The 15748-nt window shown below is 42.2% G+C and overlaps 1 protein-coding gene and 1 pseudogene across 1 annotated transcript; one reads left to right on the top strand and one right to left on the bottom strand.

Moving 5' to 3' along the window:
• Positions 1-215: 215 nt before the first annotated feature.
• LOC135529627 (lipid scramblase CLPTM1L-like) lies at positions 216-5368 on the bottom strand (annotated as a pseudogene).
• Positions 5369-5666: 298 nt separating this feature from the next.
• LOC135529632 (magnesium transporter MRS2 homolog, mitochondrial-like) lies at positions 5667-14294 on the top strand. The gene is made up of 11 exons (XM_064958261.1): positions 5667-6602; positions 7729-7793; positions 8086-8122; positions 8307-8419; positions 8646-8822; positions 9426-9556; positions 10011-10127; positions 10483-10635; positions 11591-11708; positions 11950-12063; positions 12252-14294. Exons 1-11 carry the CDS (start codon positions 6410-6412, stop codon positions 12318-12320), a joined length of 1287 nt encoding a protein of 428 aa, XP_064814333.1. The 5' UTR covers positions 5667-6409; the 3' UTR covers positions 12321-14294.
• Positions 14295-15748: the final 1454 nt, after the last annotated feature.

Genomic DNA, 15748 nt, shown 5'->3' with positions numbered 1-15748 from the left:
TCTGGTAACATGGAGCCGTGCAGGCAGGGCGAGGGGCAGCTTTATGCTTCAGTAGGCTACATACTGGTTATATCTGGTAACATGGAGCCGTGCAGGCAGGGCGAGGGGCAGCCTCCTTTTTCAAGTATTAATGTCATGTCCACAAGTACAGTGAAATGCCTTTATTGCTAGCCTCAAACCTAACAATGCAGTAATCAATATGTATCACTAAAAACGGTTCATGCTTCTGTTGGCTACATACGGGTTGGTCAAACTTCTAACACATGGAAATGTCAGTGGTTAACACAGGGTTGACTGAAAATCAGCTGTATTCTCTACTTACAAAACTAATTCTGAACTTTACTAAAGGCTTCTAATAAACCCTGATGCACCCTCAGAGAGCCTCCCATGCTGTTTACAACCCCACCATGTGCAGGTATGTTTCCTTCATTCAACCATGTTTTCCCTTGATGACCTCAGCCATCATTGGGCTTTGAGTTTCCTGTGGTTGTGGTGGCATGATCCATACTCACGACATCTGGTCTTGTTTGTAGAGTAAAGCCTACAGGGGGTGGGGGGCAGATAGAGAAGTAAATGAATGAGATCACATGTTTTGTTAACTGTCAGAAACCAAACCCTTGCTCATCCAGGTCAATAGATAACACAAGGGCTCAGAATGATGAAAAGTTAAATAATCTAATAACGAGTGACTATAGGGCTATATCCCAAATGGTGCCCTAATTCTCTAAAGTGCACTACTTTGGACCAGAGCCATATGGGAATAGGGTACCATTTGGGACGTAGTCTAGAGTATTTCAGGGTCACTGACGATAGCTGAACTGTGTCCCACCCACCTCCTCTGGTAAAGGTAGAGGAGAAACAGAATCTCATCCCTGAAGCAGCCCAGCTGGTGGGATGGGTGTGTGCTGAAGACACAGGCAAAGGCATCGTTGACGAATGTATTGACTGCCTAAAGAGAAGGCACAAGAGTGCTTAATTCTCACTCTGAATGCACCCCCAATGAAACCCTATTCCCTACATAGTGCACTACCTTTGACCAGGGCCCATAGGATGCACTATGGAATAGAGGGCCATTTGGGATGCATACACAGTGTCAATGTGAAGAAGAACAGACAACTTGATGACACTTTAGATGGACTTTAGGTAAGCAGCTGCTTATCGCTCCAACAACAACAATGAATTATACTATGAAACAGTTAGTACTCACTTTATACATCAATACGTTCCATTGCAAATGGCCCACGGACTTCAACTGAAGAAGAACAAGAACAAAAAAAGAAAGTGGAGTGAAGATTTGTGTCAAAATAGAACATTTTACTCAGGGCTCATTATGCTCAAAATTAGGACAAAGTAAGACTAACCTTGAAGTTAATGAACAGCTGAGGAGCCATAGAGAGAATCAAAAGCATAAATCCCTGCAGGGGAAGCCCAGTTTCAGTTGGAATTATTGATATTACCCACTAATACAAGATGTAGGATCTTAATTTGACCTTTATTGTCAAAGCAAAATAATGTGCAGCAACATGATTTGAATGTTTAGTCCATGTTGCTTGATTGGTGGTGAAGCTATTAGCTGGCCAAAAGTAGGCTATATGTAATGTGCAATAACGTTGCACATATCACCGTGTGTTAGTGTGGGTATTCAGCGAATTTATGTAAATGTGAACCTTGTGAACCAGCCTGATCTCTCGGTAGGTCACATTCTGTTTCACTTCACAGTACAACAAATAGTGAGTGCATCGTTCAGTCTGCTTGACCAGGCCAGTGTTAAAGATCTATATAAAATATTGTATTTGTGTGATCAATTGATATTAAATTCAAAATATAACCCCCAAGGAGGGTTGATAGAGTATGTGGAAACTTACCACTGACAAGACTGTTGATTAACCATGAATAGTAGCTGTCAAAATAAAATGTGAATATTAGATACGTTGATGATCAATGTCCTCATCAAACCTATTTAGTTATATTTTAAATGCAATTAAACTCCAGACTTGTCTTACTTTTTATACCTCAGGTATACCAGAGAGAAGATGGCTCCACTAATAGACAGAGGGTACACTAAATAAGACAGGCATTTCATTGCCTAGAAAATGGAGAACTGCATTAGAAAATACTTGTCTGCTTGATTTATGGTATTAGTGTTAAGAGGAACCAAACACACCACTAATTCAGCACTTACCTGTGTGTCATGTTGTATAGTCTTTCTCTCTGACTCATCAAATTTACCAACCTGAAGACAACCAGTTTCAAGGAATAATCCTGAATTTATACTACTGTTTGTTTGTAAACACTAAAAGATACATTTATTTCAATCAGTTTTTTCAATAACAAATTCTTAATTAAATCAACATATGCTCATTGGCCCTCCATGCACACAACGTGAATAAACTATTTATATATTTGTTTGTAATACTTACATGAACTATAGACCTAGAGGTTCTCCACTGTAGCTGTATTTTGGAAACCTTTTGACCTTCCATACCTACAGGTAGAGGGAGAAGAAGGAATTCACGAGACCTGGTATGGTAACACGGAACCTTCTGCCATCCCCAGCTATGGTTGGCAAAAAGCATTGATTATTTATATTGATGTTCTAAATCCTTTCCAAACTGCTGATTCATGGAAGATACCTCAATTGTGGTTCCTATTCCAACAGGAATGAGACCTAGCAAGCTGCTTCGTTCCTCCAGCATTTTCAGGAGAATCACTATGGTGCTAAAGCATCTCCACAGCACTGGAACAGAACAGCATAGAGAAACAGATAGAGCTGGGTTAGTTCTGAGGTAGATGGGAGTAGATCGGTAGATTAGTGTGCTGCTGGAGGTAGTGTTGGTGGGCGGATGGTGGGTTTATCCAGAGGCCTGCCTTGGATAACTATCTGTAGTACTGATACCCAAATCTACAAAAACACCATATATCTGTCCCAAATGGTACCCTATTCCCTATGTAGTGCACTACCATGGTCAAAAGTAGTGTACTATAGAGGGAATAGAGTGCAATTTGGAACGTATTTCAAGCCTGACACCTCATCTTCCCTAACTCAGTTAGGAAATTGGCTTGAAAAGTTGGATGCAGAAATAAGAACATGAAATGCATTATAATAATAAGATATTTTACTCCTCCCTCACTCTCACCTGTTGTGTGAGACATGCCCACCATGTTTTTCTTCTTCCTCCAAAAGCTTATGTCATTTTTAAAGGCCAGGAATTCAAATATGAACTGAAAATTAGACAAAGAAAACTGTAGATGGCTGACATGATTTGAAATGATCTTTGTGATAGAATTCATGAACTCTCAAGAAAAATCACTTACATGGAATGCGGTCACCAAGGTAGTCAATGCTAACAGGTACAAGTTGTTGTCCACAAGAACACCTTTGATTTCATCTATATTCACCTCAGTGAACCCTGTAATAAATTAAGCAAAAAAAGTCATTTTACAAGAAGTTGACAAATGTATGTTGTTATCTCAGTAGTTTAAAAGGAGGACTAAAGTAATAAACTAACCAAAACGTTTCAGTGAAAACATTACATCCTGCATGTGGATCCAGAGACGGAATTGCCTCAGCGATAGGCCTTCGTAGGATATTGTAAGAGGTAGTTTGGTTGTGGAGCCGTTAATCTCCTACAAACACATGTTGTAAAAACAAGTATCCTCCAAGCCCTCTTTGTGAGGCATGTTTTAATGTTCTTGAAATGAGTATTTATAACTGTAATATAATTTACAAGAAGAGTAACATCTCACCATCATGTCCTTTACTCTGACGCTGAGTTCATCAATATGTAAAAGTGGGAGATATACCATCCTGTTCTCATCCTGAAATCTAAAACACGAGACAAAATATCTGAAATACAAAACATCAATATTTCTCACCATCTCTGTAGCTTGCTCTGCATAATGTGAGTGATGCTGTGCTATATAAGTGTACTGTAGGCCTTCTAGTGCACACCCACTCCCCAAATAAACACACTCACACAATACAAACATTTTATATGAGACTTACACTCTCATGTAGCGCCGGACATCACTTGGCAAGGTCCCTCTGTTGAAGGTGAAGTCCTCTGACATCATGTTTAGGGTTAGACGGGACCTCCAGTGAGAGATGGGTCTGTCTACTACTCGAGGAGCAGTGGCAGCATGTTTCTGAGAAAATGCAAGACCAGGAGAAGCCATGAAGGAGATGACCAAATGGGTCAACCAAACAGAGCAGTTACAGCTGATCTTTTGCCAGTCCAGACTGAAACATAGAGGAATTGTTTTGTTGTCTTACTTTGAGGACCTGTTTAGCAGAGCTGAGATTTTTTCGGGACATCATGTAGGTGCTGAGCTGGGCAACATGATGGACCTGCCGGTTATCCTGCAAGGGAGACACTCCAAACTTGTGTACATAAACCAATGTGTGCAGAGTCCCGTTGTTACGTGTTGCCAACGGCAGGGATACATTCACCACCCTTTCAATCAAGAAAAGCAATGGAGACAGGTGAGAGATATAGGCTTCTGTTCCAAATGCCACCATAGTGTCTATATAGTGCACTACTTTAGACCAGGGACCATAGGGAATACAGTGCCATTAGGGATGCAGCCCATAACCTTATCTTTATACTCGACTAAAAGTGACATGCTAGTTTTACGCCACATGACTGCAGATTTAAATGGGACTTCGGCCTACCTTTCAAATTTAGAATGTATGTCAAAGTCATCTATCTTGATGATGAGGTTGAGTTCACTGTGGTCAGGCCTCAAACTGGAGAAAATGCTGAGCTGTTAAAATAAATGAGACTTCGCATTGATACAATTCAATTGATCTTTATGGGCTCTGAAAGACACTTCTTGTGCACCATGGTCACTAATTAAATTGTGATGCATGAATTCTCTGACCAAATACAATAGCTAAAAATGATTAATTGCACTAAAAACCTACCCTAAATCTAGGGTTTCACTGCAGTATGTGTAAGATCAAGGCCACTATTTACCTGGAGACGGGGGCTTTCTGCAAGATAGGAAGAAATGCAGTCTCCTTTACCTCTCTCACAAGGCTTGGTGTATACAAAGCCATAAATCACCCAGCAGGTGTGTGACATATACACTACGAACACTCCGAGTAATATCTTTGTCAGATAAGTCCTTTTGAATAGGTCCTTTGAACTCGTCGGCTTTGAATAGCACGAAGGGAACATACTGGTATGAAATGTAAAAATAAAAAACGACCAGAACGAATGGTGGACATTGACAGCTAAAGCTAGGAGTATAGGACCACAAAAGTGGGTCAATGATATCAGAAAATATACAATTTGTCAAATCAGGCGCATCATGCCGCTCGGCATCTTCTAACCCAGAACTGTATCCAGGCAGCACGCGGAGACGCCTATTCGGTGGTGGTGACGCTGCGCTTCCTCGGTCTATGTCACGTCAAATACTGGGTGACGAATGGGTGCCCACAGTGGTACCCACAATGTGAAAACACAGCCCTCAATGTGATGTATATTTTCAGCATAGGGAAATTACATTTCGTGGATAAATTAGAAAATGTGTAGGGTATTTTGTTTCTTCCCAAACATTTACGGAAATCTCAAGTAAGGTTTTCTTTCGTTGAACAACTTCATTGGTTGAAATGGATTCATCCTCTCGAGTTGAGGGTCATGCACGAGCACGTGTTACTGTAACACCAAAACACCCTGATGCCTGCTGGTTGTAGTTGCTCAGAGCCAGCTGTCCCTGTATTTAGGAGGAATAACGTATCTTGGATTTAGCAATACCAGCTGCAAGCCTATTGTTATTTGTTATTTTACTCGCATATGGCACTTTTCTTTGAGACTGTGATTGGTTGAGAAGTTCGTTCGGGAAGCACGAGCTAGTCTCCTGCTAGCAGCATAGAAGTTTGTTCGCTAACGTTAGCAGTAGCTAACGTTAGCAGTAGCTAACTTACTAGCTAGCGCCTTGTTTGCGTGCTAACTAGCTAAATAAATGGGATACCTAGTTAGTTTTACAACTGCATGCATTCAACTGAAATGTGTCTTCTGAATTTAACCCAACCCCTCTGAATCAAAGAGGTGTGGAGGGCTGCCTTAATCGACATCTACGTCTTCGGCGCCCGGGAAACAGTGGGTTAACTGCCTTGCTCAGGGGCAGAACGACAGCTTTTTACCTTGTCAGCTCGGGGATTTGATCCAGCATTTTACCCGACTTTGGACTGAAACGATTGTATGATTTTGCAGAACAAACCACTGTCTTTGTCCAGTGCTACGTAGCCAGCTGATAAGTTTAATAGCTACCTAGCCTACGTTAGTGATTCTGCTCCGGATGCAAGTGGAATAACCAGTAATGCAACTGATCAGCTGGCTCGACCAACAAAGTAGCTAAATAACTAAGGACACTTTGCTAAAATGCAGTGGTGGTGAACAAAGCAATGGAAGCTTGTTTCAAGTCGTTCACCATGGGTGGTCTTCGGAGATCTCTGGACATTAAATTCAGGGTCCTCGCCGGCTGTTTGACCTGCAGAACAGTGAGTTGTTCCAAATCACCTATAAAATGCCAACTCTCCAAGCATCAGCCGGTGACGAGGGGAAAGCAACACTGTTGGGATCATGTCCGTCTGGTAAGCAATGTAACATTTTCACTGTTATGGCTAGACCTAGCTGCACAAGGCTACTCCAGCCTCCAGTGGTTTATTTAGAGGTGTTGGGAGACTACATACATGTATTTGTTTAAGAGACATCTGGATACTGTGTATCAGGATTGTGTGGCCATTTACACAGGTGGTTCAAAAGATCCAAGGACAGGATGTACTGGGTCAGCATTTGTAGTGCAGGGATGTGGGGTGGAAGTCAGGAAACGTATTACAGATCATCTGGCTATGGAGCTGATGGCCATACTGTTGGCCTTCCAGTGGCTGGAGGAAGTCAGGCCAGACAGAGTAGTTCTTTGCTCTGATTCATGTGCAGTGTTAATGAGTCTCCAGTCCTTTAGCTCATGTTGCAGACAATACCTGCTTTACAAAGTGCTACAAACCCATGGCAGGAATAGACAGATTAGTATACAGATACGATTGACTTGGGTCCCAGCCCATGTAGGGATGGAGGGGAATGAGGCAGTTGATGTACTGGTGAAACCAGCACTTCGTAGTGTTGATGTTGTCGTTTCAATGAGCCATGCAGTGGCAAAAAGCCTGATGTGGACAGTGAAGGTGCAGAGATGGCAGGAGCAGTGGAATAGAGATACTATGAGCCGGAATTTATTTCAAGTACAGAGGAAAGTTGGGGAGGGCGCCAGGAAAGAACAGAAGAGAGGAGGCTATTTTTACAAGATTAAGGGTGGGACACAATCAGTTGAATATGTCCTTAAATGTAACAGGAAAGCATCCAACAGGAAAGTGTGGTTATTGCCAGGAAACAGAGACTGTGGAGCATGTATTGGTACACTGTGGGCAGTATCAGAGGGAAAGAGAGAGGCTGAGATCTAATATGAAGGGGAAACGGGAAGTTAGTTTAGAGTATATTGAGTAGAACGTCATTAGATATAGTCTCAAATATTTCATATTTTTAAGAGCAACAGGGCTGGCAGGTAGGATTTAGTTTCTCCCCGTCTCTGGCCCACACTCCAGTACAGTAGGTCATGCACCATAACATTGGATGCCAACTGCTGATATACCCCACTGAAAAAGAAGACCTGGCTGCAACACAAATGTTGTTGTTGGCTAATGGATTATTAATGTTGTTTAATTGGCAGCATATTTCATTCGCCATAGAGGAACTGAGGCATCCCTCTCCAGTGTGGCTCCTGCTTTTGTTGTGGTAAGTGGCAAGTTTTAGTTGTGTCAATCATATCCAATTTGAAATTGTTATTCTAGTCTCTCCTAAATGTTATGTCTGTCAGCAGTATATCGGACATGATCAAATGTTTATCAACATTGACAATGCCAACATTCTATAAAAAGGTTGCTTCTGCAAAATGCAAGAAGAGAGAACCAATGTGTCAGTTCATTGTGACTACCTATATTGATCACCTGAGGGAGTGTGTGGAATGCATCTAGAAGTTCTACAGAAATATACTGGCAGTAGCTACAACTGTGCTCTTCTATCATAGATGAAATTTGACAACGATGGAAATGTAACCTCATTTGGTAAGTATTGGAACATCTATTGTCCTCATTAGCTTGCCCATTATTAGCTTTTCTTTAGTTTTCTGTTCTCACAAGGACTACATCGAAATGCAATTGTTTATTGTACTTTGTTACTGACAAGGTATTTGCTCTTCCTATAAATGTTGAGTGTGACTTCTGACCCCTGGTCTGATTCCTATCTCAGAGAAGAAGAAGATGGAGCTGTATCATGAGCTGAGTCTGCAGGCCAGAGACCTCAGGTTCCAACACCTCACCAGCATCACCGCTAGGAACAACAACATCATCATTCGCATGGAGGTAGCTACATATTGTTTTGCTTCATGTTACAGAGTTATGCTGAAGGTACTGTTAGCTAAACTGCTGCATTTGTCACCTGTCATGACAGCGAGCCTCAAATTATCCTCTAACTTTTAGAGAATCCCATGATTTAAAAAAAAAAGTAGAAAATTGCACACTAGAAATGACAGGTGACTGAACTTGACTCGTTTTTGCACCTGAACCGAGTGTGTTGTTGTGTCTTCAGGCCTTGAAGGCAGTAGTGACCCCCAATAGCTTGCTGGTGTTGGATTTCCGAGGTCTGGGATTAGAGAGATGGCTGGTCCTGGAGTTGGCTCCACAGTTGAATGGGGATCATGGAGCTCTGGCCACTCATTCACTGCCATTTGAGTTCAGAGCCCTTGAAGCTATTCTGCAGCACAGGGTAAGACACACGCTACGCAATCACTCATTTACTATTCATTTAACACAACAATTGTTCACACTTTATTTGGATAGTCCCATATTGATGATCTACTCATGGTCATACTATCTGTTGATAAGCAACTGTTGCTAGTGTAAGGGTTGAGTTCAGGGTTCGGATCAATCAATTACATTTATTCACAAAGCTCTTTTTACATCAGCAGATGTCACAAAGTGCTATACAGAAACCCAGCCTAAAACCACAAACAGCAAGCAATGCAGACGTAGAAGCACTGTGGCTAGGAACAACTCCCTAGAAAGGCAGGAACCTAGGAAGAAACCTAGAGGAACCAGCCTCTGAGGGGTGGCCAGTCCTCTTTTCTTTAAGGCCAGATTGTTCTTCAAGATGTTCAAGTGTTCATAGATGACCAGCAGGGTCAAATAATGATCAGTAGTTGAAGAAGGTGCAACAGGTCAGTACCTCAGGATAAGGGTTAGTGGATAGTTAGTTGATATGTTGTTGACAGTTATTGAACATCTACAAACCATCTACTTGGGACTATCCAAATAAAGTGTCACCTGGTATTTGTTTACGCATGTATGTGTCTGTTTGTTTTGTGTATAGGTAAACACCCTTCAGGCTCGACTGAATGAGGTTCACCCTGTCATCCTGGACATTCTAGAGTCTCTTGTGGATCCTAAACTACTCTCTGCAGATCGCAGCAAACTGCATATACTTCTTCAGAACAGCAAGAAGTGAGTGGAAAAGCAATGCCAGTCACATCATGATAAGGAGCGTTGCTGCTTTTGCATGAAACGTTTGGTTCATCTTATCAAGGCAGATCCTCTATTATGGGCATTGGGCCAGTAACTGAAAGGTTTCTGGTTCGAATCCGAGCCGACTGTGAAATATCTGTCAATGTGCCCTTGAGCGAGGCACTTAACCCTAATTGCTCCTGTAAGTCACTCTGGATATGAGCATCAGCTAAATGACTTAAATGTATTGTAGGTGTAGAACAGATTAACACCTATGGTTATAGTTGGGCCAGGGCTATTGTATGGATCTAGAAATCCTGTACTAGACGGCGTGGCTGGTTTAGCTCTGTGTAGTCAATCTCATTCCCTTTCTCCATCCTGATTCGGGAGACTTCCAACCGGGATTTTGGGGAAAGTTACCAGAATTTTTCAATCCTAACTGTTTTCTGCCCAGCCTGTCAGAGCTGGAGACAGACATCAAGGTCTTCAAGGACAGTCTGCTGAAGATCCTAGACGAAGAGGAGATGATCGAGGAGCTTTGTGTCACCAAGTGGACGGATCCACGTGTGTTGTAAGTGAAATTTCAATATGCCGATTTTGTAGGCACATGGTACTTCATGAGATTATTTGTGTTCATTGTACACGTTTTTCATTATGGTGGGAGTGAGCGGACAACGGGAGGGTTGCTGGTGTCAATACGTCAGGGGTCAACCTTGGTATAAACCTCCTGAACTGCTCATTGGGCACGGCACTGTGGCTGCTCTGTGGTCCAGCCTTTTAAACCTAGTCTGTGAGTGTGTCTGAGGGGTTGGTACAGCAGAAGACACATTTCTCTTGTATGGATGAATGTCTTTTTTTTTTCTTAAGAGTTGTTGGATGAAGGCTTTATTGGTCTCTCCTGTTGTTGTGTGTGTCTCTGGAGGCAGTGAGGAGAGCAGTCTGGGCATTGATCATGCTGAGGAGATGGAGCTTCTCCTGGAGAACTACTTCATGCAGGCTGAGGAGCTGGGCAACACGACCAGGGAGCTCAAGGGCCTGATAGACGACTCCGAGAGTGTTATCTTCATCAACCTGGACAGGTACTGACGACGAAACCCTGTCTGCGTCCTTGTTTCCTAATATAATGCAGTACGTTTGACCAGGGCCCATAGGCCTCAAAAGTAGTCCACTATGTAGGGAATAGGGCAGGGGTTCTCCAACCTTTTGGGCCCGGGGACCCCTTTTGTGATAGAAAATTCATCAGGGACCCCCTCATCAGAACACAACTCGAGTGAGATAAAAACAAATAGCATACCAAAGGTTTTTCTATGACTTCGGCAGTGCAGGGCCGGATGAACCAAGTCTGGGGCTCTGAGAAGGAACATTTTAAAGGCCGTCTCTTGACATCAGAGAGAACATTTTGAGGTTTCAAGCTAATATCCTGTAATTCTGCACATCTTGTCACGTGGCAGAGATTATTTTGTTGTTGCAGCTTTAAGAGACAAAACGTTGTAGTTTTAAAGCTTCAATGAGTTCCAAATGTATAGTTGGTGGAGTACTGTGTATATCAATATCCCTGTGAGCCTCCCAGGCCCATGTTGCCCAGGGTTAAAAACATACATTGTAGATTAATAATATTATATTTGATTGTATTACACACTAAACTTATTTCACAGATCCCTTGGCCAAAATGTGTTTAACCTGTTGTTAGTAATATTTAAGGGGGGCCGCCTGTTATGCATCTCTGGTATAGTGTAATAGTCATGCTGCGTCCATACAAAATATGCTGGCAGAATTATCTAGCTAGACAAAAATAAATCAGTTTAAGTGTATTGCTGATTTAACTGGTTTTGATAGACTTCATTTGTCCTGATGTTGTTTTCTGTTCTAAGCTGCATTTAATGCTATCAGGGGAACTAGCCTGTTTTTCCAAATGCTGAACATGGCATTTTTCTTTTCTCCTGTTGTTAATTGGCTTAACCAGCTCTCTGTTAGTCAGGCCTAGTTTGTCACCATCCCATTTCCGTCTGTCCCCATGGGCCATGGCCCACCCAGTCACCGGAACGTGATGATGCGTCTGAACCTGCAGCTCACCATGGGGACCTTCTCACTCTCCCTATTTGGCCTGATGGGCGTCGCCTTCGGGATGAACTTGGAATCCACGTTTGAGGAGGTTAATGATATGTGTTGATGATAAAGCTTTAATCTTATAAATGACACGTGAGACACTTTAACAATGAGTTTGTTAACCTGGCAACACATGCTCGTTGTAAACTAGCCAGCTGCAGCAATGTAATATTGCTAAATGGCAGATGAACCTGAGGTGAAGGATGACTGGCTCAGTGTGTGGTCCATAGAGATATAACGCTAGATCGAACAGAGTTTTATCTATGGTGTCGTGTTTGTTCCCCCAGGACCCCAAGGTGTTCTGGCTGGTGACAGGCTTCATGTTCCTGGGTAGTGGACTAATCTGGAGGAGACTGCTCTCGTTCCTGGGTCGACACCTTGAGCCTACCGTCCCCCCACAGGTAATTTAATAGTTCATTATTATTTATTTGGATATAAAAGTGTATCATCTAATATGTAACGTGTATAACTCACTAATGGTCAATACCAGCCCCTGTCTGACATCTTGACCATGCTTAAGCTCAGTGTTTCGTCTTGAGATCATTTCCATGACTTGTGTTGTTATAAAAAGCCTCTTTGTCCTCCCTAGATCCCAACAGTTTGGAAGAGAAACCAAATCAACTCAAAAGGAGGAGAGGTGAAGAGTGGACTAAGATGATAGTTCCTTGTTGCACCACCTCTCTGCTGAGGAATCTGGACTGTTTTCATACTACAGTGAGATTTTCCACTCGTTTATTGCAGAGGAATGTTTTTTTTCTCTTCATAATCTCAATATCAGTTTTTTTGCAATTGGTTTAAGACTGTTGTAAGCAGTGTTTATGTATTTATTAACATCCTGGATATATTGTTATAATGAAGAACACTGTATACCTCCATCTGTATTCAAGGATACTGCACCAATTCTTACTGTCCAAACACATGGTCCCACTGTTCACCAAAACCACTGTTCAAATAGTTTTGACTGACTATACAGCTAATAAATAAAGACATTGAGTAGTGAGCAGTCTCACACTTTGAAAGAACTAAAAACCCAAGGACCTTTCCTGTTTCCGCATGACAATGCAGCTATTCACAAAGCGAGGTCCATATAGAAATGGTTTGTCGAGAACGATGTGGAAGAACTTGACTGGCCTGCACAGAGCCCTGACCTCAACTCCCATCGAACATCTTTGGAATGAATTGGAACTCCGACTGCAAGCCAGGACTAATTGCCCAACATCAGTGCCCGGCCTCACTAATGGAAGCACGTTCCCGCAGCAATGTTCTAACATCTAAACTCAGCAGAAAATGACACGTCCTCTCACTGTCAACTGAGTTTCTTTTCAGCAAACTTAACGTGTAAATATTTGTATGAACATGAAATTCCACAACTGAGACATAAAATTAACAAGTTCCACAGACATGTGACTAACAGAAATGGAATGTGTCCCTGAATAAAGTGGGGGGTCAAAATCAAAAGTAAGTCAATATCTGGTGTGGCCACCAGCTGCATTAAGTACTGCAGGCCATCCCCTCGTGGACTGCACCAGATTTGCTGTGAGATGTTACCCCGCTCTTCCACCAAGGCACCTGCAATTCCTGGACATTTCTGGGGGGAATGGCCCTGGCCCTCACCCTCCGATCCAACAGGTCCCAGACGTGCTCAATGGGATTGAGATCCGGGCTCTTCGCTGGCCAAGGCAGAACACTGACAGTCCTGTCTTGCAGGAAATCACGCACAGAATGAGCAGTATGGTTGGTGGCATTGTTATGCTGGAGGGTCATGTCAGGATGAGCCTGCAGGAAGGGTACCACATGAGGGAAGAGGATGTCTTCCCTGTAACTCACAGTGTTGAGATTGCCTGCAATGACAACAAGCTCAGTTCGATGATGCTGTGACACACCGCCCCAGACCAAGACGGGCCCTCCACCTCCAAATCGATCCAGCTCCAGAGTACAGGCCTCTGTGTAACGCTCATTCCTTTGATGATAAATGCAAATCCGACCATCATCCCTGGTGAGACAAAACAGCGACTCGTCAGTGAAGAGCACTTTTTCACAGTCTTGTCTGGTCCAGCGACGGTGGGTTTGTGCCCATAGGTGACGTTGCCGGTAATGTCTGGTGAGGACCTCCCTTACAACAGGCCTACAAGCCATCAGTTCAGCCTATTGTGGACAGTCTGAGCACTGATGGAGGAATTTTGCGTTCCTGGTGTAATTCGGACAGTTGTTGTTGCCATCCTGTACCTGCCCCGCAGGTGTGATGTTCGGATGTACCGATAATGTACAGGTGTTGTTACACGTGGTCTGCCACTGCAAGGACGATCAGCTGTCCTTCCTGTCTCCCTGTAGCTCTGTCTTAGGCGTCTCAGTACAGACATGGCAATTTATTGCCCTGGCCACATCTGCAGTCCTCATGCCTCCTTGCAGCATGAGCAGGGACCCTGGGCATCTTTCTTTTGGTGTTTTTCAGAGTCAGTAGAAAGGCTTCTTTAGTGTCCTAAATTTTCTTAACTGTGACCTTAATTGCATAACGTCTGTAAACTGTTAGTGTCTTAACAACCATTTCACAGGTGCATGTTCCTTAATTGTTCATTGAACAAGCATGGGAAGCAGTGTTTTGTACCCTTTACAATAAAGATCTGTGAAGTTATTTGGATTTTACGAATTATCTTTGAAAGATGGGGTCCTGACAAAGGGATGTTTTCTTTCTCAGTTTAGTAGAAAGCCGTCTCAGAAGAGTGGAGGTTGTTATAGAAGCAAAGGAGGGACCAACTCCATATTAATGTTCATAATTTTGGAATGAGATGTTTGAAGAGCTTTACTTTTGGTCATGTAGTGTAACTCAAGTTTCCATCCTCAGGTCCAACATAACTATTGTGCCATTCACATACAGTAATGTAGTATTCAGTAGTTGTATCATTCACAAAATGGTCACTGCCATGCTGTTTGTCATTACAAATTAAATAAAAATATAGGATAAAACAATTCACTACAAGAGAGACCTAAGACGACAACATAGCATTGCAGCAACACATATAAATAAGGAACATCTCTCTAATGTGATATCATACCCCTTCATCATTAACAGTCGAATGGAGGGTAAAATAGCCAATATGTCCATATGTGAAATATTTAATAATTCATAAAATAAAGTATTACATGTGGGGTATTTGTAGGCCTTTTGTGTCTACACTAGTGGTGCGCGGGTCAACTGTTTGTTCACCCGCAAGCAATTGCAAATAACCCATCTGCAACCGCCGGATTATATGTTATAAAGTGAGAATCTGGGGTCCACACCCAACTCGCATATATAGAGAATGCGCTAGGCTGCATAGCAATATTTTGACAGGGGGTGAAGGATTTATTTTTGCCTGATTTCGGTATTTATGCTTATAATTTCCAACATTTTGGTTGGCTTCTGTCATTATATGTTACTTTAGAAGACTAAATAAACCCTTGCTCAACGGAATGTAATAGATCGATAGAATGAATGCTTCAATCTAGTTGACATCGGTAAAGTTCTCACATCTTTCACGGAGCAAAGAAGTTTAGGGACTGGGGAGAAAATACAATAAAGCAACAAAAAAAAAACGGGAAAGTTTTTCTGTGCAAAATGTCCAAAAGATATTAGTTTGACCGGTTGTAAGCCAAAGGTAAACTGTGAAAACGACCCAACATGTTTCTGATAAGATTTGAGTTCGGCTTCGAAGCATATTTTATGTGTTTTAAATTGAAATACTATCAGTTTTTATTATGAAGACAGCACCCATATGTTATCTACAGTAACTGAGCATGGCATTCTCTCAAAATGCAGAACGAAATAAATATTTCTCCACTCCTGTACCCAAATCCACATTTGACCTACATTTGGTATATCATTTTACAGCAAGAAATGCTTAGTTCTGCATGAGTTATGCTATTATTAAGGATATAGCCGTATTCGCACGGGACTAGAATTACTAGAGAACGTTGGTTAAGAATGTATTATCCCAGAATGTCCGTTATTCCACAAAACAATTAGGACAGGATAGTTTTTTTTCCAAACTACCCCCTGTAATTCTCTCTTTTTATCTATAAAATGACAGTTATGACGGAATCGTGGAG

Source organism: Oncorhynchus masou, unplaced genomic scaffold (genome assembly GCF_036934945.1).
Source record: "Oncorhynchus masou masou isolate Uvic2021 unplaced genomic scaffold, UVic_Omas_1.1 unplaced_scaffold_1190, whole genome shotgun sequence".
Lineage (NCBI taxonomy): Eukaryota > Metazoa > Chordata > Actinopteri > Salmoniformes > Salmonidae > Oncorhynchus > Oncorhynchus masou.
Note: the sequence above shows the minus strand (reverse complement) of the source record. Positions and strands in the feature narration are given on the sequence as shown.

Coding starts and splice junctions, on each gene's coding strand:
- LOC135529632 (XM_064958261.1), top strand. CDS start 6,410: ATGGAAGCTTGTTTCAAGTCGTTCACCATGGGTGGTCTTCGGAGATCT. Junction 10,128..10,482: donor TGGACGGATCCACGTGTGTT/GTAAGTGAAATT, acceptor CTCTGGAGGCAG/TGAGGAGAGCAGTCTGGGCA. Junction 12,064..12,251: donor AGCCTACCGTCCCCCCACAG/GTAATTTAATAG, acceptor TGTCCTCCCTAG/ATCCCAACAGTTTGGAAGAG.